The sequence below is a fragment of the Natrix helvetica genome (genome assembly GCF_964273705.1).
Source record: "Natrix helvetica genome assembly, chromosome: 15".
NCBI classification, from domain to species: domain Eukaryota; kingdom Metazoa; phylum Chordata; class Lepidosauria; order Squamata; family Natricidae; genus Natrix; species Natrix helvetica.
In genome coordinates this window covers 547,156-571,038 of record NC_138565.1, presented here as the reverse complement: position 1 = coordinate 571,038, position 23,883 = coordinate 547,156, and the positions used below count along the sequence as shown (strand labels likewise).

General features: G+C 47.1%; 1 protein-coding gene across 2 annotated transcripts; it reads left to right on the top strand.

Moving 5' to 3' along the window:
• Positions 1 to 400: 400 nt before the first annotated feature.
• Positions 401 to 18,982, top strand: GPR107 (G protein-coupled receptor 107; the record flags this gene model as incomplete). Of its 2 annotated transcripts, XM_081967556.1 has the most annotated exons (18): positions 401 to 535; positions 5,503 to 5,622; positions 5,858 to 5,908; positions 6,903 to 6,991; positions 7,373 to 7,470; positions 7,687 to 7,727; positions 8,080 to 8,136; positions 8,762 to 8,863; positions 9,547 to 9,680; positions 10,746 to 10,821; positions 11,568 to 11,641; positions 12,781 to 12,898; positions 13,848 to 13,978; positions 14,766 to 14,809; positions 16,929 to 16,978; positions 17,189 to 17,272; positions 17,828 to 17,949; positions 18,494 to 18,982. In XM_081967556.1, the coding sequence occupies exons 1-18, from the start codon at positions 413 to 415 to the stop codon at positions 18,588 to 18,590; spliced, it is 1,611 nt and encodes a 536-aa protein (XP_081823682.1). In that variant the 5' UTR covers positions 401 to 412. The 2 variants fall into 2 exon arrangements, with proteins under 2 accessions (XP_081823682.1, XP_081823683.1); XM_081967557.1 differs by lacking the exon at positions 18,494 to 18,982 and having other exon boundaries at positions 17,828 to 17,953.
• Positions 18,983 to 23,883: the final 4,901 nt, after the last annotated feature.

The window sequence follows — 23,883 nt, the reverse complement described above, 5'->3', positions numbered from 1 at the left end:
AGGATGCGGGGCGACAGAGAGATAGAGGGATGGATGGAGGGATGGAATGATGGACAGACAGATAGTTAGAGAGATACAGACAGACAGACATATAGATATAGACAGTGATGGAGGGACGGACGGACGGACAGACAGACATTAAAAGCCTCAGAAGGAGGAGGCGGTGTGACTTAACACAGAGCTCTCTGACAGGTTGCAGCACCCCTGAGGGACGGCAGAGGGCGCCCGCCTCCACTCCAGGCGCGAAGAAAGCAGCTAGAGGAGACGTCGCCCTTCCCTCCGCCGGCCTCTCTGTGGTTCGCCCCCTTTCGCTTTCCCCTCGCCGGAAGTCTCACGACGTTCCAGCGGCGGGCGGCGGTAAACTTTAACACCGGAAGAGGACGTCCGGGGCGATGTTGACGCTGGAGTGAAGATGGCGGCGGGAGGGAGCGGCGGCGGCGGTTCCGGCTTCCTCTGCCGGCTCCTCCTGGCCCTCCTGGCCGGGCTGCTCTCGGGGGGTCCCGCGCAGGCCCGGCTCCACCATCTCACCCTCAAGGTAGGAGGACGAGGGGGGGGGGGGCTTTCCCCGCCCCGAGCCCCCAGCCCCATCACCCCCAGCCTGGAATCCCGTCAGCCTGGTACACCCAGCCCCATCATCCCTGGCTGGGTTGCTTTACGTCCCTTCCGCCCCAAAGGCCATCACCCCCAGCCTGGAATCCCTTCTACTTCATCCCCAGCTGAATCCTATCAGGCTGGTACACCCCACTCCCATCACCCTTGGCTGGGTTGCTTTAGGACCTTCCTGTCCTAAGCACCATCATCCCCAGTGTGGAATCCCTTCTTATAGTTCGTCCCCATCATCCCCAGCTGACTCCCTTCAGGCTGGTACTCCCCAGTCCCATCATCCTTGGCTGGGTTTCTTTAGCACTGTTGTACCTCAGTCCCCATCAGCCCCAGTCTGGAACATCCCCGTCCCATCCTACTTTGCTAGATTCCTCTTTAGGACATTTGTATCTGACACCCATCCTCCCCAGCTGACTTCCTTTAGGTTTGGAGCTCCAATCCCATCACCCCCAACCTGGAATCCTTTAGTGCTGTTACACCCCAGCCCCATCACTCTTGGCTGGATTCCTTTAAGATTGTTATACCCCAACCCCCATCATCCCTAGCCTGGAATCTCTTGAGGCTATTACCCTCCACTCCCACCTTCCCCAGCCCAATCTCTTTAGGCTGGTACTTCCTAGTCCCATCATCCTCATCTGGATCCCTTTAGGACTGTTCCACCCCAACCACCATCATCCTCAGCCTGAAGTACCTTCAGAGTACTCAGTCCCATCTTCCCCAGCTGGAATCTCCTCAGTCTGGTGTCCTCCAGCCTCCCATCATCCCTCTCTGGATTCCTTTAGGACTGTTCTACCCCAACCACCATCATCCCCACTGGAGTCCCTTCAGGCTGGTACTCCCCAGACTATCATCCTTTAGGATTTGGAAACTTGATCTGAGAAGACTTTTATCCAACACCATCACTATCGAATATCCGGTCAAATCTTATCTACTAGCAAGAATTTTGCAGAAATGAAACAACTGGCAGGAGTTGAATTGCCCAACTTTAAATGTATTCTTTAAAAGTCAACTTTTTTGGCACCCGTCCATGAAAGGCATTATTTCTTAAATTACTACTTAGAGTGTCTTTCAAATAAAATATCTAGCAAGACTGTACAAGTGGAAATATTCAGGATGAGCCTTCGGTTTGTTCATGCTTCATTTATCTGTATCTGTCACCATCATCATCTTTTAATGACCCCATTAAAAGATGAGGTGAAGTGTCTGGGCAACTGAATGGAGCTGAGTGTTTACTGGCCAGATGCCCTTCCTGTTGCCAATGTGGAGGTTTTTTTGGCAGATATATTCTCATCGTGCCCAGAGAGAAAAATATTTGCCTCTACCTAGGATCAAACTCACAGCCTCCTGATTGGGAGGCGAGAGCTCCACCTCTAAGCTACTGCACCACCCACATTTATCTATATTTGTGACACCGCTTAATTTTGAAATTTCTAGCTGGGAATTAAGTTGATCCACTACTATTTTAGCAGGTTGTTTCATATCGAACTCTTTTTGAAATCCTTGAATTGTAAAAGCTGTAACTGGGCAGCTTCATAACCGCAATTCTCAGAAAATACATGTCCTATCCTGAAAGAACAATAAGCACCTCAAACATATTTAGGTTGTTTATTTTAACGCACCAGTGACCGTGTTTAGAATACAGCTTTCTTTTCAGCTCCCAAGTCTTACCATTGCAATTGGAAGTATAATCTATGCTCTTTTATTTTTTGTTCAGAACATTCAGTGAGTCTTAGTTGACATTAGCCAGAACTTTTAATCTTGTAATTTATCACTTCAGCATTTGATATTGTTGCTGGAGGGGGGAAAAAAAGTTGGCATGTCACCATATTTGTTACGAGTTGACAGTATTGTGAAATGTTCCTTTTCTGAACTAAAACAACTTTGTGTTTTTTTGTTTTGTTTTGTTTTGTTTTGCGGTACACTTAATTTTTTTTAGGAAAGCCATTATTTTTGGGAAAGCCATGGCAAATCTAGATAGCATCCTAAAAAGCAGAGACATCACCCGGCCAACACAAGTGCATATAGTCAAGGCAATGGTTTCCCAAGTTGCAATGGATGGGTGTGAAGGTTGGACCATAAGGAAGGCTGAGTTCCAATGAATGGAGGCCTTTTAGCTCTGGTGCTGGAGAAGACTCCTACGAGTCCCTGAAGAGGAAACTCAAAGACTTTGGCCACCTAATGAGAAGGAAGGACTCCCTGGAGAAGAGCCTCATTCTGGGAAAGATGGAGGGCAGGAGAAGGAGGGGGCTGGATAGAGTCACCAAAGCAGTGTGAGCTTCAGTGGACTCCAGAGGATGGTAGAGGACAGGAAGGCTTGGAGGAACGTTGTCCACGGGGTCGCAATGGGTCGGACACAACTTTGCAACTAACAACAACAACATTTTTTTTTAAAGTTGGAATTTCGCAGATATCTTGTACCTTAATTTTGCAATGGTTCTTGGTTTTGATGGCCATATAAAAGTTGATTTTGTGCCGGATGTTGTGAGGATTGGTCTGCTAGAAATCTTATGAATACCCCAGAAAGCTGTCAACCTTCCTTAGATAAACCTGATGGAAAAGGAACTAATTCTAATTTATTCCATAAATTTATACCTCAACAAAATCTTTTAAATTTAAACCAGTTAGTTTTAATAATTTAAACAGTACAGTCAAAAGACGAACAGAGGTAGATGCAAGCATTTCGTATCGTCTCATCAGTACCTACATTACAATAAAACAGTTAAAATCAGCCTGAAATATAAGATCTAGCAATGGCATTAATTAATTAAGCCTATAATTTATGCAGGGAAGCATCCAAATCTTTTAAAGTCTGAAAGCAAAAATCCCCCACTGTCTCTCTTACAGTCTGGGGACGGTTAGGGAGATTCCTCTCTGAGTTTCTTCTTTCTCTGCCTGTTATGCAGTTCTGGGCTATTCCCTCTCTTATCTGGTCATTCCCTAAGTAGCCTCTACTCCTCCCACCTCTAAGGTCGTTCCCATGTTCTATCGCCGAAGCAGTACTGCACTTAATTTACTCCCTGTTGCTTCCTCAGCATCTTAAGTCGCAGACCTTTCTGAATAAATATGTAGGGAATCCAATTGAGCTTCTGAAGTTAGGAATATATATTCCGCGGAGAGCTCCGTCTGGATTCCCAGGAGGAGGGAGGGGCTGCGTTCCCGAGGACCCAGAGACAGAGAAGCTTAGATGACTTGGTTGGGAGGAAGACGGTTCAGACAGCTCCTCCCTAGAGTATATTTATAGTGGCGCAAGCACTTGCTTTAGTTGGGCAAGCTTTCTGCCTGGAGGTGAGGAACGAATGAAGGAAACTGCTCAGAATGACATTCTGCCTGTCTTCCTTTGGTCTTGCAGCCTGACATAATTGCAGGCATAAGCTAAAAAGACTCCTGCTGAATCAGGACAGTCATTCAGCACCTCTTTGTATTACAATTAATTGTGAGGTGCAAATAACCAGGAGCATTTGGGGGTGGTGGTGGCTTCAAAGCAACATTATTGTTGCAGCCTAAATACAACAATCTACTCAGCTGATGGTCAGGGCTAAATTGGTGTTAGATAAAGGTCAAGAGGATTGACAGCGGTCTGGACCCTTGAGTCTCTTGTAGCTGCGCAGCGACTCCAAGCTGATGACACATTTAACCCCACCTTCCAGTTCAGCCTGCTCATTTCCTACAATACAGGTAGTCCTCCACTTACAACAGTTCGTTTAGTAACTGTTTGTTCTGACCGAGGCTTCCCGAGAAACCAATTCCTTCTCCTGACAAAACCCCCTTTTATTAATTGACTGTGAATTCTGCTCATTCACCTCCAGCAAAGTCTTTCAAGGGAGGATTTACAGTCACAGACCTTATCTGGCTTTGAGAGCTGCCAGGCCGAGATGTGCAGAACTTGGCAAGGAGCCTCAGGAGAATCACAAACCAATTAAGGGAACTAATTTTGTCTCCTGCAAACTCCACTCCCCCTCTCTGTCTCTGTCTCTGGTCCATCTTCTCCGTAATCAGGTCACTTGGAAGTCCCAGCAGTATTTCGATGTTGTGGAATGAGAGTCTCTGGTGAAGGGACCACGTTCTCCAAACCCCGCCAGATGGTGGCTCATCAGGGGCCTCGTCCTCCTGGCAGATCTTAGGAGATTTGTGTCATTGTGCGAGGAAGTGATTAGTGTGCCTAATTCTAACACAGATGGCTAGAGGGCAGCCTAGCTGGTGACTTTTTTGGCGTGATTAAGAGCCCTGGTGGTTCCTCTCTCGCCTCCCCCCACCCCACCCCACCCCCGTAACCTCCGTCTTTCATGATCCTCTCAAGACAAACGAGCAAAAAGCCAACTCTGGGCGCTGACATTGAACCCAGGACAATAAAAGACCCCAGTCTTTAGTTTGCTTTTCATGCTGCCATAAATGTGGTCTGTCCCAAAATACAATCATGTGACCGGGATGGTGGTGGTGGTGGTGGTGGAGAGGGCAGCCGTCAGAAGTTCAAATCTGGGTTGTAAGTAAACCCTGGGAAGGTCCATTGTAACTCTGAACTGTCACTAAGTGACTGGTCATACGTAGAGGACTACCTGTATTTGGAAATTAGCTGCTGCTTCATAGGCTTCCCATAGTTATAAGAAGAAGAGGAGGAGGAGGAGGAGGAGATCACTGTGGGAGGTTCTTGGTGCTCTCTGAATCCGGTGTTTTTTTTGCAGACATTGCATTACCCAAATAGATAATATCATCAAACCTCCCCCCCCCCCCCACCTTTCCTTATAGCATTGATGATGTTACCCAGCTTGGTAATGAAACGTCTGCAAGAAAACAACCAAACTCAGAGACCACCAAAGATTTAATGGGGCTGTTTTGTGTTCCCCACCCACTCGCTTCATCTACGAGACCCTCTTTGAAAAACTTGTGTTTCCTCTCTTGCAGGACGACCTTCGTCAGAAAGTGCACCTCAACACATTTGGCTTCTTCCAGGATGGATTCATGAAGGTCACAGTCAGCAACCTCTCGGTCAAATCCCTGGGGGAGAGCGACAAAGACGTTCAGGTAAGGAGGTCCCTGTTGGCCAGAGTCCGTCACACCCAACTCTGGAGGGGTGGCTAAGAAGGACGTTCGAATTCGAACTCGCTTGGCCCCTAAGAGTGCCCGGTCTCCAGAAGAAATCGGCATGCTCCCTTGATGAATTGGATTTTAAACTTGTCCCTCCTTGTGTCTTGTGTTGCTTTTTCAAAACCCGGAGGCAACCTTGAATATTAAACCTTTGTTATGCATCTGTTTCCAGGTGGGCTTCAGCCTAGATCGAACCCAGAATGACGGATTTCCCACTTACCTGGTAAGAAAGTACAGCCCCACCTGGATATTTTCAGCTGCTCTGAAAATCTTAGAATTTGGTCCTTGACGCATTTTTGACAAAAGTTGACAAATTGACATATCCTTAGTGAGGTGGGGAACTTGAAATGGCCAAATGCAAACGTACTTTCCAAGTAGGCAGCTATTTGAATGTACAACTGCCAAAACATCTTAGGGAGATATTTACGCCAGTGAGATTCGAACAGATCGACTCCATGGTCAGATAGGGGAGACTCTACTCTATACCCTACAATGAGCCTCTCTGCATTTGCGGAGCGGCAGAGGTAGAGGACCTGGCTCACATCCTATTGGACTGTTGCGTGTAGAAGGGGGTGAGAAGCAGGGACCTTGGTCCATAGACCAAACGAATCGCCCATTGGGATCCCCCCATCAAAACAACTTCCTTTATGTGCGTCCAGATCCGGGAAATAACATTTAACACAGCACAGGACTTCAACAAAAATGGTTCGGTTGAGATCTGCGTACGTGGGACCGATTGGGGTAGATTGCAGGGGGGACACCGAAATGTAATTTTATCATATTTTTCTCTATATCCTAAATTATTACGTTCTATTCCAATTCCATTTTAAAGCATATTTTATCAAAATTCATTTTAGATTGCTTTTATCAAAATTTAGTAATAATTTGTTTCTGGAACTTTGCCCTTGATATGGCCCCAAGGGTTAATCAATAAAGACTCAATGTCAATCACCAAAGTTGACAAATTTTGTCCTGGTACTCGTCATCTTTTTGATCCTGGACACGCAAGCTTGGAGGTTGTTGTTGTCGGTGTCCTCGTGACTCACTACCCTTTCCAGCCACAACAGAGGGCCACACAGTAGTCACATGGTAGTGGTCGTAAGTTGAGGATTGGACCAAGATCAGCTGAATTTAAAAGCCATTTTGAGCTGTTTAATTGAGACGGATTCATCCTCATCCAATAAGCTTCTCTTTGCTTGTCTTTCTTTTTTTGGCAGAATGAAAAAGTGGATTATTGCGTCTTGAATCAAAAGCCAAACCACGAAGTCTTGGTCATCATTTTGCTGTTGGATTTCTCCAAGAAGCTGTAAGGAAACTCGGGGCAATTGGGGGGATGGCTGGGGAATTCTGGGGGGTCGAAGTCCCATTTTGGTGAGGTGCCCTAAAAGGAAAGAATGTGAAAGATCGCTCAAGTTAATTTGAGAATTAAAAGCATGCCAGAGTCACCCGTTCTCCAGGAGGACAAATTGAATCAGTGTAATTACAAAGTGCAATTTGAAAAAAAAAAAGATCAATAAGCCGATGTCTCATTTTGGAATAAACGGTGCATGTAGATGCAAATTAAATTGGAAGAAGTAACTATGTGACATTGGGAACGTCAGTTGCTCTTGTCCTTTCTTTCCTTCTTTCCTTCTCTCATTCAGCATTTGAGGACCACCAGCTTAAACTTTGTCATTGTCGCCTGCAGGGTCAAAGTCAAGTTTCAAAACAAAACTCCACAGTTGCCTGAAATTGTCTTCAGCGAATCCCAAGCAACTGGTCCTCCAGGAATTTCAGAGAAATCCGGTAAGCCATCGTGACGTGGTCCCCCTCCCCCAAGGAAGATGGCACTTCCTTTGTGGCATGAAATAAGAATTTAGAGAAGCCAGGAATTCACACAAAGCAGGCGCAGAGCCGTCTGTGGAGGAGATTCTCCAGATCGTGGGTGCCCCAAACTAAAATATCCACCACCACCACCACCCGCTTGAATTGTGTCTGACTTCCTTTATCTTTGCCTTTTAGAACCAAAGCAGCCGCCTAAGGACAATACGACGGAAGTCCAGGTAAGCAGCAGCTGGATGCTCAACGGAAGGAGTCATGTTCCTTCCTCCATCCTGCTACATGCGATGCGCAAAAGTCCCAGCTTGGGAATTCTGGGAGTTGAAGTCCACACATCTTTAGGGTGCTGAGCTCCAGCAACGCTGCCATGGAGGCTACCACCGACTTGCTCCCTTTTAAAAAAATTTCTTTATTTCATTGCCTGCCCCCCCCCCTCTCCCAACCCCAATCGCTGGCACCGTTGTTGGGGAGGCTCCATAGATTAAACTAGGTTATCCTTGTCCTTAGGTGCTTTGCTTCTGATTTGATTTGGCGTAACCATAAAACCTGGTAATAATTTTGTTTTTTATCCACCAGGCACCTGCTGAGCGAACGCACCCAATGCAAAGCGGGAACAATAGTTTTTCATTCCAGGTAGGTGGTTTATGTTCCTCGGCATTCCTTATGAAGCCTGAGCTTGAAATGGCCAGTCTGCGTGTGCGTAGACTCCACTCGTCCCAAGTGGGTTGAACTGCAACCATTTCCTCAAAGAGGAAAATGAAATAAATTTTAAACTTGAAACGGCCCGTTTGTGCCCTGCCTTGCAGGCTGGGGGGGAAAAAAAAACAAGCCAGCTTTTTGTCTGCCAATGATTCTTTTCAGTCATGTTTCTGCACTTCATTATTTGGCTCTGCCCACGTAGGTTGTTGGATTGCTGTTTCTTTATTTGCCTTTTATTTTTCTGTTTGGGTGGTCCTTGACTTACGACTGTAATGGAGCCCGGAATTTCTGTCCTATACCATGACGGTTGTAAGTCAAGGCAATTTCATTGTATTTATTTTGTACAATGACAATAAACATTATGCTTACCCACTGGACTGACTCCTTTATATGACTTTTCTTGCCACGGTTGTTAATGAATCACTGTGAAGCTAGTAACAGATTAACTGCATTTATTTTGTGTCACTGTGCTTTTATTATAGAGGAATGGTATTGGTTGCGTTAGTTCGTCCAAACTCAAAGCCAAAGTCACCCCTTCTTCCTTCTGTGTGTTTTTCAGTTCAGCATCAATTCAAAGGAACAAGAAGGACTTTATAGTCTTTATTTCCATAAGTGCACCCTGGGGAATGTGCGGACTGAAGACGCCCCCTTCAGCCTGGATGTAAGTTGTTTTTCTCTTGCTCTTTTTTCCTCCCAAGAATCAGGAACTGAATTTCTCATGGGTCTTTCATTGTCCCCAGATGAAACTCCTCATCAAACGTCTGTCTGTCTGTCTGTCTGTCTGTCTATCTCTCATTTCATCTACCTATCCCTCCATTCACCCACCCATCCTCCATCCCTCCATCCATCCACCCAATTTCCATCCATCTATCTGCCATTTTCTTGAGCTCTTGTTCTAAACACCTGTGGAATCCACCCACCCACCCACCCATCCATCTACTGTGTCCATCTGTCTATCCAGCCATCCTGTATTGCGTTCATCTTGCCAAAAGGCATTGCATAAAATGTCTGTACAAAGCATTCGAACAATAAATAAGGACCTTAAGGTTTTTTTATTTTAAAAAAGTGAATTAAAATAAAACCAAGTGGGATTGTGAGACAGAGAAATCTCTTTGACCCGTATTAACCCTAACCCTTTCACACAACCCCAGTGTTTCTACCAAAGAGCAATTGACTGGGAATTGCGTGGGAGGGAAACGGTTCCAGATCTCAAACCCTGTTTTCCTGTCATTGAAGAAACGGATCCTCTCACGACACAGTCTTCCAGCCGGGGTCCCATAACATGCGCATTGTCTTCTCCCCTTTTGCTGGATTTTCAAACCGCTTCCTCCTTCCTGCTTGCAGATTGCAATCACTGAGCAGAATCCAAACAGCTACCTCTCTGCTGGAGAAATCCCGCTTCCCAAGCTGTACATTTCCATGGCATTTTTCTTCTTTGTGGCTGGGGTCGTATGGATCCACACCCTCCGGAAGCTCAGGTAAAATGTGCGAACTGCTTCCCTGAAGGGGACATTCAAAGAAAGCTTCCCTTGGAGCCCATCGGTAAATCTCCCTGTAGGAACTTAGGAAGGGCAAGGTTTACAGCCAAATAGTCCTCTCGACATAGGACAAACAAGGGGGCTCAGATTTCTGTGGCAAAGCAAGAGAGTCATAAAGCAAGCTTGGCCCCATTTTACGGCCCTTCTTGCCACCAATGTTGAATGAATCACTGCAATTCTTAAGTTAGTAACGTGGTGTTGTGGCCCATGCCAGTGGCCAGCAGAGCATGCAGGAGATTCGGACAGTGAGGAAGTTGGGGAGGAACCTGGGCCAGTCCTGGAGTCTGGGGAAGGCTCAGATGGGGGCTCTGTGTCGGAGGCAGAGAGGGGGCCAGAGCCGTATGCCCGTTATCACCTGCCTTCTGAGTCAGACATCAGTGAGGCAGAAGAACAGCTGGAGCCTGTTCCCAGTGTGCCCATGCGCAGAGCTGCCAGAGGAAGGGAAGAGCTAAAGAAGAGGAATGGAGTTGGGAGTTAAGCCCACAGGTGGACAATGAATGGCCCCTCCCAGAGGAAATAAAAGAGGAGCGAAAGGGGAGTGGAGTTTGCAGGAGACCATTAGTTCCCTTCATTGGTTCCTGACTCTCCGAGGCTCCTTGCCAAGTTCTGCAGATCTTGGACTGGCAGCTCTCCAAGCCAGAGAAGGTCTGTGACTGTAAATCCTCCCTTGAAAGACTTTGCTGGAGGCGAATGGTCAGAATTCACAGTCAATTAATAAAAAGGGGTTTTTGTGGGGACCAGGAGTCGGCTTCAGGCTCTCGGAAAGCCTCGGTTAGAAACTGTGGTTGTGAAGTGAATCTCGCTTACCCCTTGACTTTGCTGGTCAGAAGGTCGCAAAAAGGGATCAGGTGACACACACACACACACACGGGATGTTGCAACCGTCATAAATATGAGTTGGTCGCCCAGCAACTGAATTTTGATCCTGTGACCATGAAGATGCTGCAATCGTTGTAATGCCTCAATGTGTCTCTTGACGTTCAGTTGTCCATTTTTGTCTTCCAGGGCTGATGTGTTTAAGATCCATTGGCTAATGGCTTTGCTTCCTTTCACCAAGTCCCTTTCTCTAGTCTTCCATGCGGTAAGTTACCTCTGGATTCACTTGTTTCTGTGCCGCAGGGAGGAAGAGAGTGATAGGGCTGGAAGGGGCCTCGGAGGTCCTGTAGTCCAACCCTCTGGGGCATTTGCCTGTTACAGAGACTGAGGCAATTCAGAAGCTAGACAAAGGTAGCCCTTGAATTGCAAAGGATTGGGACTGCCGTCTCTTTCATCCCTGACAATCAGCCAGAGTGACTTCCAGGAATTGCCGTAAAACATCTGTAGATTACTTGGCTGTCTTCTCCTTCTTTCGCTTCACTTGCTTTATTTAGCAGACACACGTTTTCACGTTTTACACTAGAATGTGGATTCTTCTTCAGACTTCCATTTCCGCAGATAATGGGTGGAAGAAACAACATTTTATTTTGGAATTCACCCCTCCCCCCCCCCCAAACCGATCAAAATTTAATTAAACAGCCTGAAGTGGCAACATCACTTGTATAATTATGTACTTAACATTTTTATATCCTTTGGTCAGTTGACAAAATGACAAAAGTTAATGGCAGACATTTGGATTTAACGGACACCCCCTTTTTACCAATTTGTCAACCAAAATGAAGCTTTCTTTATATCGGATTTCATTTAGACGTTGTTATTTTGTTTCTTCTTATTTTAGAATTTTACTAGAATGGGAGGCTATTGTAAGAAAGCTTAATGGGGATGCTTAAAAAGCTTAGTGGCTGAATACCAAGCTTTGCACTAACGTCTGCTATTTTCTTTTCTCCCCAGATCGATTATCACTATATCTCCACACAGGGCTACCCCATCGAGGGCTGGGCTGTGGTCTATTATATCACACACCTGTAAGTCTCTGTAGAGTCTGGTTGCAAATTTAAACCGATCCAGTATGGGTATCTAGTAAGGGCCGCGGTGGCTCAGACGCTGAGCTTGTCAATCAGAGAGGTCGGCAGGTCAGCGGTTCGAATCTCAGGCGCCACGTAACAGAGTGAGCTCCCGTGACTTGTCCCGGCTTCTGCCAACCTAGCAGTTCAAAAGCTCGTTAAAAAATGCAAGTAGAAAAATAGGAACCACCTTTGGTGGGAAGGGAACAGCGTTCTGTGCGAGGCGTTCAGTCATGCCAGCCACATGACCACGGAGACGTCTTCGGACAGGGCTGGCTCTTCGGCTTTGACATGGAGATTGAGCACCTCCCGCTAGAGTCGGGAATGAGTAGCATAGATGCACGAGGGGAATGGGGTAGTGGCAGCTGTGACATCTTAAAAATGGCATGTTGCAGTTTTGAAATGGTTTCTTCTTACACGAGATTGTATCATGAAGATTGCCAAAATCTTATGAGGTTGTAATCAATTGGAAAGGCAGCCTTGTGGACATCTGTTGTGAAGTTGTTAGATTTGTAATTGTCATTTGATTGACATTTCTGCTCTTGGTTCTTTCACAACAATCCTTGAAGGTAGGCTGAGCCAAGAGAGAAAAAAGAAGTTACGGTCCAAAGTCACCCAGGAAGCTCCCATGTCATAATGTTGGGCTTCTCCCTATATTTTGACTTATTTATTTATTGAATTTACATTGCCACTTGTTCACCCTCAAGGTGATTCAAGGCCGCTTGCAGAATATAAAACCACATTTATCACAATAAAACTAATAAAAATAATCAAATAAATTAATATAGTATAATGTAACAAAATCATTTTTAGCCCAAAATGGGACTCTCTTATAAACGTTTAAAGCAGGACTTCCAAAGCTCAAGTTGCACAGCACTGAGCCACCGTTCCTGCCCCAGAATAGTACCTAAGATTCCTTAAAAATATTATTATTATTATTATTTTGTATTTGAGTCATATGCTCCACTTTTAAGAGAGGATTGTTGCTGGAAAGTTATCTGTTTTCGCTTGAGGGCTTCTTGGAATTGACGGATGCATCAATCAACCTGCCGCCATTGTGTGTGTGCGTGTGTGTTTTTTTTTTCTTTTCTTTAAATCAGGTTAAAAGGCGCCCTGCTGTTCATCACCATTGCTCTCATCGGTACGGGCTGGGCTTTTATTAAGCACATCCTCTCCGATAAGGACAAGAAGATATTCATGATCGTCATCCCGTTGCAGGTGAGGCGGGCCAGGAGGTTCTCGGCTGGGTCCGTTGTAAGCAGAGTCCCAATTTGTGCAATATATTCGTTGCGTGGAGCGGGGGGCACTTTCTGCAACTCACAATTAGGCAACATACAGCCTCCTCCTCCAGAGGCCCCGTGTCTGGGAAGGCAGAAAATATAGGTGGCCCTTGACTTAACGACCGCCACTGAGCCTGAAATTTCCCTCGCTCAGCCAAGACTGTTAAGCGAGTTTTGCTACATTTCTACCACCTTTTTTGCCACCTTGGTTAAGCCAATGGCTGTGGTGGTTATGTTACGGACGCGTCCAGTGGTGGGATCCGAAACATTTAACAACCGGTTCTCTGCCCTAATAACCGGCTGGGTGGGCGTGGCCATGGCCAGTGGTGTGACAGGCAGCACTCAGCCTCCTGCACTTACCTGGGAGCCAAAACAAGGCGTGTGGGGACTCCTGGAAGGGGTGTGGGAGGAAGGGGCAGGGCCAGCCAGAAATTCAACAACCGGTTTCCCCCGAACCAGCTGAATCCCACCACTGAACACGGCTGTTAAGTGAACCCAGCTTCCGGTAGAGTCGTCAGGGGAAGCCAAATTCTCTCAACGACCGTATTCATTTGCTTAGTGACTGTAGCGATTGGCTAACAACAACCACTGCAAAAAATTTTTTTTTAAAGGTCATAAAATCAGACATGACTTGTTTTAACGACTGAATCCCTTAGCGATGGATGTTCCAGTCCCAATTATGATTATAAATCCCTGCTGGTGTGTGAGTGCGTTAGACGAAGGGTATCCATGGAGGATTTTGCCCGGGGATAAGCGTTGGGATGAAGTGATTTCAACTCCCATGTATCAAACAGTCCTAGACTTATCCGATGTTGCGTCCAGCCTTTTGTCTACAATCAAGCAGAAATTTGCCGCTGGTCAGATTCGCACCGTTTCCCCTTTCCCAGGTCTTGGCAAACGTGGCCTTTATCATCATGGAATCCACCGAAGAAGGCACGACAGAATACGGGCTGTGGCAAGAGATCCTGTTCTTGGTAGATCTCCTCTGCTGCGGGGCCATCCTCTTCCCCGTCGTATGGTGAGTTTGCAGGAACGGAGGCCATCGGTTGGGGAAGAGCAAACCGCCCCCCCCCCAAAACTTCGTGAACAAGATATTGTTTTGACCCAAAAAGCAGGAGGCAGAGTCCTGGTCCCGACAAAACCCCTTTTGTTAAACGAATGTGAACTCCTCTCCCTCACCTTCAGCCAAGGCCTGGCAAACAGCCTTTCAAAGGTGAATTTATGACCAGAAACCTTATCTATCTTGGAAAGCTGCGATGAAAATATTTTCCAAATGAGGTGCTATGCAAGGAAAGACTGAGCACAGAGTCTCTGAGATTCACAGACAAATCTTCACACTCCTGAAACAAATGAACAAACAAAAAAATTGTTTCCTGCAAAATACCAATCCACATTCACTCCTCTTTTAATTCCTATGGGAGGGGCCAATCACCTTCCACCTGTGGCTTTACTCCCAAATTGACTCTGATTTCTTAGATGTTCTTTTCTTCTGGGAACAGAAGAATGCGCACACTGGGAACAGGTTCCAGCTGTTCCTCTGCTTCACGGCCTCGGCCCCCTCTCTACCTCCCACATACAGCCCGCATCAGAGCCTGGCACATGCCCCTCCCCAACCTCACTGCCCAACTCTGCTGCCAGCGGTGGGGCCACACCAGATATATTTATTTATGCCCCAACTTGATTAAACCCCAAAGAGAGCTGGGGCCTTCTAAGTAGATTCCCCCATCTTTTTCCTAGTCAAGAGTTGGCTTGAAGTATCCTGCCTAGTGATCTGTCATTAATCCACCGATCATTCTCTATCCTAGGTTGATCCGACACTTACAGGAAGCTTCTGCCACTGATGGGAAAGGCAAGTGTTTGCTCCCCAATTTGGGGGTGTTCGGGTATTCTTGGGGTTCCACCAGGTTTCTACAGCTCAAAAGTCAGCAGGTATTCACTTCGCCTCTCCTTTTTCTGTCCCTCCCTCCCTCTTTTTCCTTCCTTCCTTTTCCCTTCTCTCTCTCCCTCTTTTCTTCTTTCCCCTTCACTTCTCCTTCCCTGCCTCTTCTTTCCTTCCTTCCTTCCTTCCTTCCTTCCTTCCTTCCTTCCTTCCTGGTCCCGACAAAACCTCTTTTATCAAACAAATGTGGATTCCTCTCCTTCACCTTCAGCCAAGGCCTGGCAAACAGCCTTTCAAAGGAATATTTAGGACCACAGACCTTATCTAGCTTGGAAAGCTGCCATGTAAATATTTTCCCAATGAGGCGCTGTGCAAGGAAAGACTGGGCACAGAGTCTCTGAGATTCATGCACAGATCTTCACACTCCGGAAACAAATCTAACAAATGATTGAACAAATTGTTTCCTGCAAAAGCCCCCTCCCCTTTCGCTCCTCTTTTATGTCCTCTGGGAGGGGCCATGCATCGTCCACCTTCCACCTGTGGCTTTACTCCTAAGTCTACCCTGGTTTCTGAGTTGTTCCCTTCGTCTGGCAGCTCTGTGCATGTGCACACTGGGAACAGACTCCAGCTGTTCCTCTGCCTCGCTGCTGTCTAGCTCTGTAGGCACCTGATCATTGCCAGACGGCCTCGGCCCCCTCTCTGCCTCCCACACACAGAGCCCACCTCAGAGCCTTCCCCAGACTCCAGGACTGGCCCAGGCTCCTCCCCAACCTCCTCACTCTGCGACTCTTCTGCCAGCTCCACTGGCCGGCCACAACATCTTCCTTTGCTTTGAGGGGGATGCAGTGGTGGGGTCAGCATCCAAAAGTAAATCAGACTCCAAGGCAAAAGATTCCTCAGAGTTCCAATTGATGAAGAGAGCCACGTTGGCACATCTGGGAAAACACGAATCTGAAAGCTTCCAGTTTTCCCCCCCTAGTTGAAAGATCAAGATCCTGCCCCCCCCATACCCACCCAGTCCCTCACACGGTCCCATCTTCCACTGCCAATTCCTCTCCTGCAGCTCCAGCCAGGTGCAGAGACAAAGATGACCTTTCTAAGAAGACTTTTATTATGGCTGCATATCAGCCACTGCGTCTAATTCCCCTCTCCCGTTTTCCCAGAATAGAAAATGAATAGTGGAAAGTTTGGCAGGCCTGAAACCTAAAAAGAAAAGATGACTTACAGGTCTTGACAGCTGGTTGGTTGTCTATGAGGATTCTTAGCTCCAGCTCACGCTTGTCCCAAAGGTGTTTTTTCAAGCGGCAGCCGGACTTCCCTTGCTCTTTCTGGTGACTTCTTGACCTTGATGGCTAAGAGATGCCGGCTGCTTCCCGTCACCCGGCCGAGTCCTGGAGACTCCACCACCATCGCCCTTGAAACTGTCCAGGTGTGGATTTCTCGGGAGGAAGAAAATCGGTAATTGTGAGCCTTTGGCTCAAGGTCTGTTCTTCCACCTCTCTGAGACCTGGGAGAGAAACCTAGATTCTTATTTATAGATGCACATCAAAACCTTGAATTTCAAGCTGAGAGGTGATGTGAACCAAGGCAGCTAAGTTCCAACTTATTAAGAGAGCCACGTTGGCACATCTGGGAAAACCTGAACCTGAAAGCTTCCCGGTTTCCCCCACCCAGTTGAAAATTCAAGATCCTGCCCTCCAACTCACAAGTCCAATCTCCCACTGCCCTGCTGGCAGCTTCCACCCATCCAGTTCCAGTGAGGTGCAGAGACAAAGGATGACCTTGGCTTTCTAGAAAGAATTTTGTTATGGCTACGTATCATCTAACTCCGTGCAAATCCCCCCTTCCATCTTCCCACAATAGAAAATGCATAGGAGAATAATGGAAAGTGTGGCAGGCCAAAGACCCTAAAGAAAAGATGGCTGCAGGCCTGACACTAAGACCATCATCAGTGGGTGCAGAGATGCCCAGTTTTTTGCCGCCTCTTGTTGTCCCTTTGCCTCGTCTTTCTCCAGTGCCCTTTGGATGACAACGCAGCTCATCCCTGCCTGCCTCTTGATTTCCTTTATCTGTGTGTTCTTTCCAACAGCTGCCATTAACTTAGCAAAATTGAAGCTCTTCAGGCACTATTACGTCATGGTAAGGAGTTATGGGGGGGCGGGGGGGCGGTAGGGGGTGGAGGGGGGTGGTGTCCCCTTTGTTTGAAAAAAGGATTTAAATGAAAACCGTCATCCTAGATCGACCAGGGTTCTCCGGTGGGCACAGAGGCCTCTGCCCTGCCCCGGATCCCCTGCCTTGAGAACAGATCTCCTCTTCTGGGACTTAACCAGCCTCTTCCCTTCCCTCCAGATCGTGTGTTATATTTACTTCACCCGCATCATCGCCATCCTCATCAAGATTGCGGTTCCATTCCAGTGGAAGTGGCTTTACCAGGTAGGTTGGAAAACGGTCGCTAGGCTTCTTTTTCCAGTTGTACATAACTTTGGTTTTGGTGGTTGTTGTTGTTTGTAATATTTTTATTGTGTTTTTTTCTTCATTTTACTTCACAGTTTCGTCTTTGCTACAGTGATATACTGGTTGTATCGTCACTTTTTAAAATATGCATGATGTTATGCATCCTAATTACGGCCATTTTTCTCTTATTCATGGAACAGAGTCCATAGAAGACAAGAAAAATAACAAAAAGAAAATATATATATATATATATAGAAACTTGATATTATACGACATACTTCTATCTATTGTTTCCATGGGTCTAACGCAGTTCTTTATACATTGATCATTCTGTATATCTTTGGATTTACACTTTTGTACAGTCTGGTAGTATTCTTGCAATACAATACATTTTCTTCTGTATAGCTTTATACCTCTATTTATTTCTGGCTCGTTGTACATCACTGGGAACGGCCTCCCAAATGAACCGTCGTAGCTCGAGGACCACCTCCTGTTTCACCCTCTTCTTCTCTCTCTCTCTCTCTGTCGTTGCAGCTGCTGCATGAAATGGCAACCTTGATCTTCTTTGTCCTGACCGGCTATAAGTTCAGGCCAGCCTCCGACAACCCTTACCTGCAGCTTTCTCAGGAAGACGATAGCCTCGACATGGAGTCTGTGTAAGTCAGAGCCTGTTCTCCCCCAGGATTCCCCAGCAGCCCCTTCAGTTGAATGGATCGGGAATCCCTCTCCAGCAAAGTCTTTCCTCTCCCACCCTCTTTCAAGAGACTTCACAATTACTGACCTTGATCAGACTTGGGACACGGTGGCTCAGTGGCTAAGACGCTGAGCTTGTCAATCAGAAAGGTCGGCTGTTTGGCAGTTCGAATCCCTAGTGCCGCGTAACAGAGTGAGCTCCCGTGACTTGTCCCAGCTTCTGCCAACCTAGCAGTTCTGAAAGCAGGTAAAACAATGCAAGTAGAAAAATAGGAACCACCTTTGGTGGGAAAGGGAAGAGCGTTCCTTGCGCCTTTGGCATTGAGTCATGCGGGCCACTTGACCATGGAGACGTCTTCGGACAGCGCTGGCTCTTTGGCCTTTGAAACGGAGATGAGCACCGCCCCCTAGAGTCAGGAGCTCAGAGCAGGACAGAAATACCTCCCCCCCCCCCCCCCGGTCTCTGAATAAAGTCCTTTTCTTTTTCTTTTTGCCCTTGCTTCCCAGGGTAACCACCTCGGGTGTCATGGAGGGCATGAAGAAAGTCAAGAAAACGGCCAATGGCTCAGCAGAGCCCCATGGCGAGAGAGAAAGCGCCGCGTGATGGACTTGGTCTCCTCCTCCTCCTCCTCCTCCTCTCCTTTCCTCCTCGACACACACACCTCCTGTCTTCTTCTCCCTCCCTCCCTCCCTTCCTCCCTTCCTCTCCCCTCTTTTAGGACGGGGCAGCACTTTTTTTCCAGAGATCTGTAATTTATTGATCTTTGCCTTCCCTCCCTCCATGGCACAGTAGCAAAGAGACGATCTTCCCAGTGTAAAAAGAAACACACACTCACAAACGTTGGGCTTGGGCGGTGGTGGGTGGATGAAGGATAAAAATACAGCCAGGAAAAGAGAATCCAAAAGGCAGTTTTTGTTCCTCTTGTCTTTTCTTCTGGTGCCTAAGAGGAAGGGTGGAAGGACGGAGGGTGGTGGTGGCTTTGTTTTCTTTTCTTTTTTAAAAGAAAAGTCTTCTTACTCCTCTCTCTCTCTCCCTCTCTTTCCTTCTCTCTCTCCCTCCCTCCTCCTCCATGTCCCTCTCTTCCTCCTTCACTCTCCATCTCCATCCTCTCCCTTTCTTTCTTTCCTTCTTCCCCTCCTTCCCTCTCTCCCTCCCTTTCCCTCTTTCCCTCTCTGTTTCCCTGGCTCCCTCTCTCTCCCTCCTTCTCTCTCCATCTCCATCCTCTCCCTTTCTTTCCTTTTTCCCCTCCTTCCCTCCCTCTCCCTCCCCCCCTCCTTCTCGCATTATTTGGAACATGACCTCTGTTGGACTTCTGGATGGGGAAGCAAGTTGGCAGCTTTGAAACGCGATCTGGAGAAGTGCGCCTAGGAGTGTCTCCATCTGCGCTGCTTTGCAAAGTGTAAAGCTAGGGTGAACTGCTTGGGAGGTGAACGGAAAGCTTTGGTGTGTGTGTCCTTCGGTGGCCGGCTTGGAGATTTAATCATTTCCCCATGGGGGTTTCCCCCCCCCCTTTCTTTCAGCTTTCATTGGCTCGGAGGGCGAGGGAGGCATTCGGGTTCTCGTCCCACAGAATCGGAGGCTGGTTTTTATTTTTTGAAATTGCTTTCCCCGGGTGGCGAGAATGTATGCAACAGCGCGAAAGTTTAAATAGTAAATTATTATTATTTTCCCCCCTTCCATTTTTCTTTGTTGTTAAGCGGGGAAAGGGACTGTGATCCGTGGGGAGAAAATGGCATTATAAAAACTCTTAAAACAAGCCTGCGTCATTTACCAATCTTGGAAATTCCTCTCTCTTACGCTCCGTAAAACGGTTGCATATTTTGGACTCTCAATTCCCAGGACATGTTCCTGGAAAAAGGGAAGAAGGGTGGGGGGGGGAGAGAGGCCACTGGCCACTGGCTTCAGTTTACAAAATAAGGCTCGGCTCTTCTGTAGCAGGGCCACTCAATGCCACAACTGAAGCTATCGCAACCTGGATCAGTCCACAGATTCGCGAGTGACCAACATCTTAGGGGGAAAAAAATCCCTTGCACCTACTTCCTCCTGCCCTCCCCGACAAAGCCGTATATATTTTGATAAAGGCTGGGTCCGCCTATCACGCTGAGCCACAAATCATGGTTTAAAGGCCATCGTGGTTAAACCCCAAACCGACTGCCTTCGCTCGTGGTTTGCTGTGTGAACCCTGCTGTTGCTATTGAGAGCCACAACGCGGCTCTCTCTTTTTTTTTAGCCTTTGGGTGAATTTAACCCTGGTGGGCTTGAAGCAAATTCATTGCTTGGATAGGCAACACTTGGGAAGACTCCCTGGCCGGCTCTTCTGTTCAATTAAGCAGAGCTGCTAGAGATTGCAAAATCCGAAGGCCTGTGTTGTGTTCTCTCTCTCTCTCTCTCTCTTTTTTTTTTTTTTTGTGGTGAGGGGCGCTTCAGTTGATGACTCCACGACCCCACAGTTGAGATCTTGGACGGCAGGTTCTCCAAGGTTAGATATTGCCCTGAGGCTGCAACCCATTGGGAGGTCGCAGAAGACTCGGAGAAGCTACCACAAGCTTAGAGATGTTGGCGGGAAGCAGGGTGGTTTTAGAGCTCTTAGCAAGAAGGTAGACCTGAATTTGTGATCCTTGGATCTTTTCTGATCCCACCTCCTGAGTGAATCTACTGGTGACTGTGTATCTATCTCAGAGATATAGGATCCCGCCTTGGGGAAGGATATATTGCTAACCCTTCTTGCTAAACTTTTTGTTTAACACATTAAGCTCTACTGCTAATCCCTTCCCTGTGTTAAATTCTGTTGCTAAATTTTCTTGTTAAGCTCTATGGCAAACTTTTCTTGTTAAATCATGTGGCCAACTTTACTTCTTAAGCTCTATGGCTAATTTTCCTCCTGGTTGAGATCTATGACTAACCTTTCTTGCTAAGCTCTATAGCTGAATTTTCTTGTTAAGCTCTACGGCTAACTATTCCTATTCATCTGCTGATCCTTCCCCCGTTACGTCTTGTTTCTCTCGTGGGCTGTGGCTGAAGCCGGCATCTGGAAAGGTGGTCCGGGGACCGATAGACTTCTCAAACAATCAGAACCGGCGGGTGCGAGCGCGGGAATAAGTTTCGGGTGGCAGCCTTCTCTTTTGTGTAACAGTGTAACTGGGGGTCACGTCGCACGTCCCAAGAAGCCTCTAGAATGAATACTTTGTTAGTGAATATAGGTCGTAGTTATACCATAAACCCGTGGTGGCGAACCTGTGGCACGCGTGGCAGAGGTGCCACGCAGAGCCCTCTCTCTGGCCACACACACCTTCGCCAGCTGCTGCTCTGGTTTCCAGGGCGCACATGTGCACCGGCCAGCTGGTCTTCGCGGGTGCTGGAGCGCAGGAAAACGGCCTGAAAAGCAGCTATGCACATGCCAGCCAGCTGTTTTTCGGGTTTCCGGTGCTCCGGCGTGCATGCATGCTCGTCCTGTTTGGGCACTGAGTGACGAAAAGGTTCCCCATCCCTGCCGTAACCCATAGGCTTGTAAAGGCTTGGTTTTACCCGTGCCTCGGTCTGGTTTTCAACTGGATCTCAGTGGCTCTGCCCAAAGGGGGTGAACTTCCCTTCCCCTGGTCAGGCCTCGCTTCATCCGGCTTCCTTTTGCGCTGGGTGCACCGGAGGGGGTTTCAAACACCCTGTGAACCCTCCAGGAGTGGGAAGGGTTTTGGGTGGGGAGGAAATGTCTTTGCAGGCCGAGCAGTCCCTAAATGGTCCCCACTTGCTCAGCCTTGGAATAAATGTCCCCTAATGGTCACCGCTCTCCAGCTGCTGCCCCTTATACCTCCCTCCCCCCACCCGAAAAAGTTGCTGCGATACCTGTCTGCTCCCTCTTGGCCCTTCTATCTCCCCAGTACCTCCAACCTTCCTGGGGAGAAGGTGCCTGCAAAAGAGGTTTGGTGCATTGCAGCATTTTCACGACGCAACCTGGTTAAGGGAAGGAAAAACGCTGCTCGCTCTATCTCTCCCCCCACCCCCTCTTGCTTTCCCCTAAGCAAGCAGGACAAAAACTGAGACGGAAGCCGGGCGGTGTTGATTCTCCGCTGAGCGTGCAATGCCTTAAACTAAGCCAGGAAAACTTTCCCTCTCCCTGCCAAGAACAGCCCACCGGTGCCAGAGAGGGGTGTGTGTGTGGCTATTGCTATTTTTTCTTTTTTCTTTTCCTGTTTGGACATTTGTTCATTTTGGAAACCGGCAAAAATATCCTTCCAGGCTCAGGGCAGGAAAAGTCTCAAGTGAGATGCGAGGGGGCTCAGGATGTGGGAAAGGCTGGTTTTGGGGTCTGGGAGAAGTCAGATGTTCCTCTCGGACTTTCCAACTCCATTGGCGATCCAAAATTCCAGAAAAAGAGACTCGTGAGCCTTCCCTAAAACCCATTGGCCAAACAGTAACAGAGCTGGAGGTCATCCAGCAGGAGCAAGGCAGGTCCCAGGGCTTTTAAAACCAAAGTTTTAATTTATTTGGGGGACTGCTTGAGCTAGGAACGAGAGTCATAACTGAACAGAGCGATGTTTTATCAACTTTGGCGGTTTTACAATGGATGGGCTTCAACTCCCAGAATCCCCCAGCCAGATAGGTGGAATTCTGGGAGTTGAAGTCCACTTGGAGGGACTTGAAGCGATGTTCCTTAAGATGATTTTTTTCCTCCCCCATTTTTCAAGTTTCCTTCTTACAGCGGCTGCCATATACAGCACCTCTTTTGCATTATTATTATTATTATTTTTCCTCCCAGTCGGTTTTATCATGCATTTTTCTAGTCCATTCCTGAATATTTGCGTTCTCTCACCTTAAAAGTTTTAATCAGAGAAAACTTTTGAAACAGCAAGAAGGACCAGTTCAGTCCTAGGAAAAACTTTCCTGGTTCATTTGGGAATAAAAAAATGTTATTTCTTTTCCTCTCTTCCCGATTTCACTCCAAGGGAGAAAAAGGTTAAAATGCGACTCTCTTTTAGGACCTCAAAACCTCCCGATTTCTTTGAAAGAACAAAAAACGAAGTACAGTTGGAGCTTTTTTAATGGGGAAATTTCATTTAGGAACATGGGGGGGGGGGTGTTGGTTGGTCCTTTTTTATTTTCCTTTTTTAAAAAAAAATAATAATAACAGTATTTCTGTGATAGGGGCTAATACCAATTGAGGGTTTTGATTTCTCTCTCTCTAATGTGATTTCCCTGCTGTGGAACAGGTGTATAAATTAAAAGAATTCGTAACGAAGTGTGTTTGGCCTGTGATACTTGAATTCTTTCTTTTGCTTGGAAATTCATGAGTCTTGTTTCTTTTTCTTTTTTTCTTCCTAAACAGAAATACCCTTTCTGGTATTTTGGGTTGTTTGAAAGAAGAGAAATAGGATGTGATCTCAGGAGGCTTGATTAAAATTGTGCACAAGTAGTTAACAACCACAATTGACGCCAACATTTATATTACTATAAATTATTACATTAAGTGAGACGTTTGTTAAGTGGGTTCCATGACCACATTTGGTTAGTAAATTGCTGCTATTAAGTTTTCTGACAAAAGGCTTCCCTGAACCACAAAGCAGGCTCCTTGTCCTTTTTTTAGAAAAAAGCCCTTTTTATTAATTGAGTGTGAATTCTGTTCATTCACATCCAGCAAAGTCTATCAAGGGAGGATTTACAGTCACAGACCTTCTCTGGCTGGGAGAGCTGCCAGGCCCATATCTGCAATACTTGGCCAGGAGTCTCGGAGAGTCACGAACCAATGAAGTGAACTAATTGTCTCCTGCAAACTCCACTCCCCCTTCGCTCCTCTTTTATTTCCTCTGGGAGGGGCCACTCATTGTCCACCTGTGGGCTTAACTCCCAAGTCAACCCCTGTTCTTTAGCTCTTCCCTTCGTCTGGCAACTCTGCGCATGCACA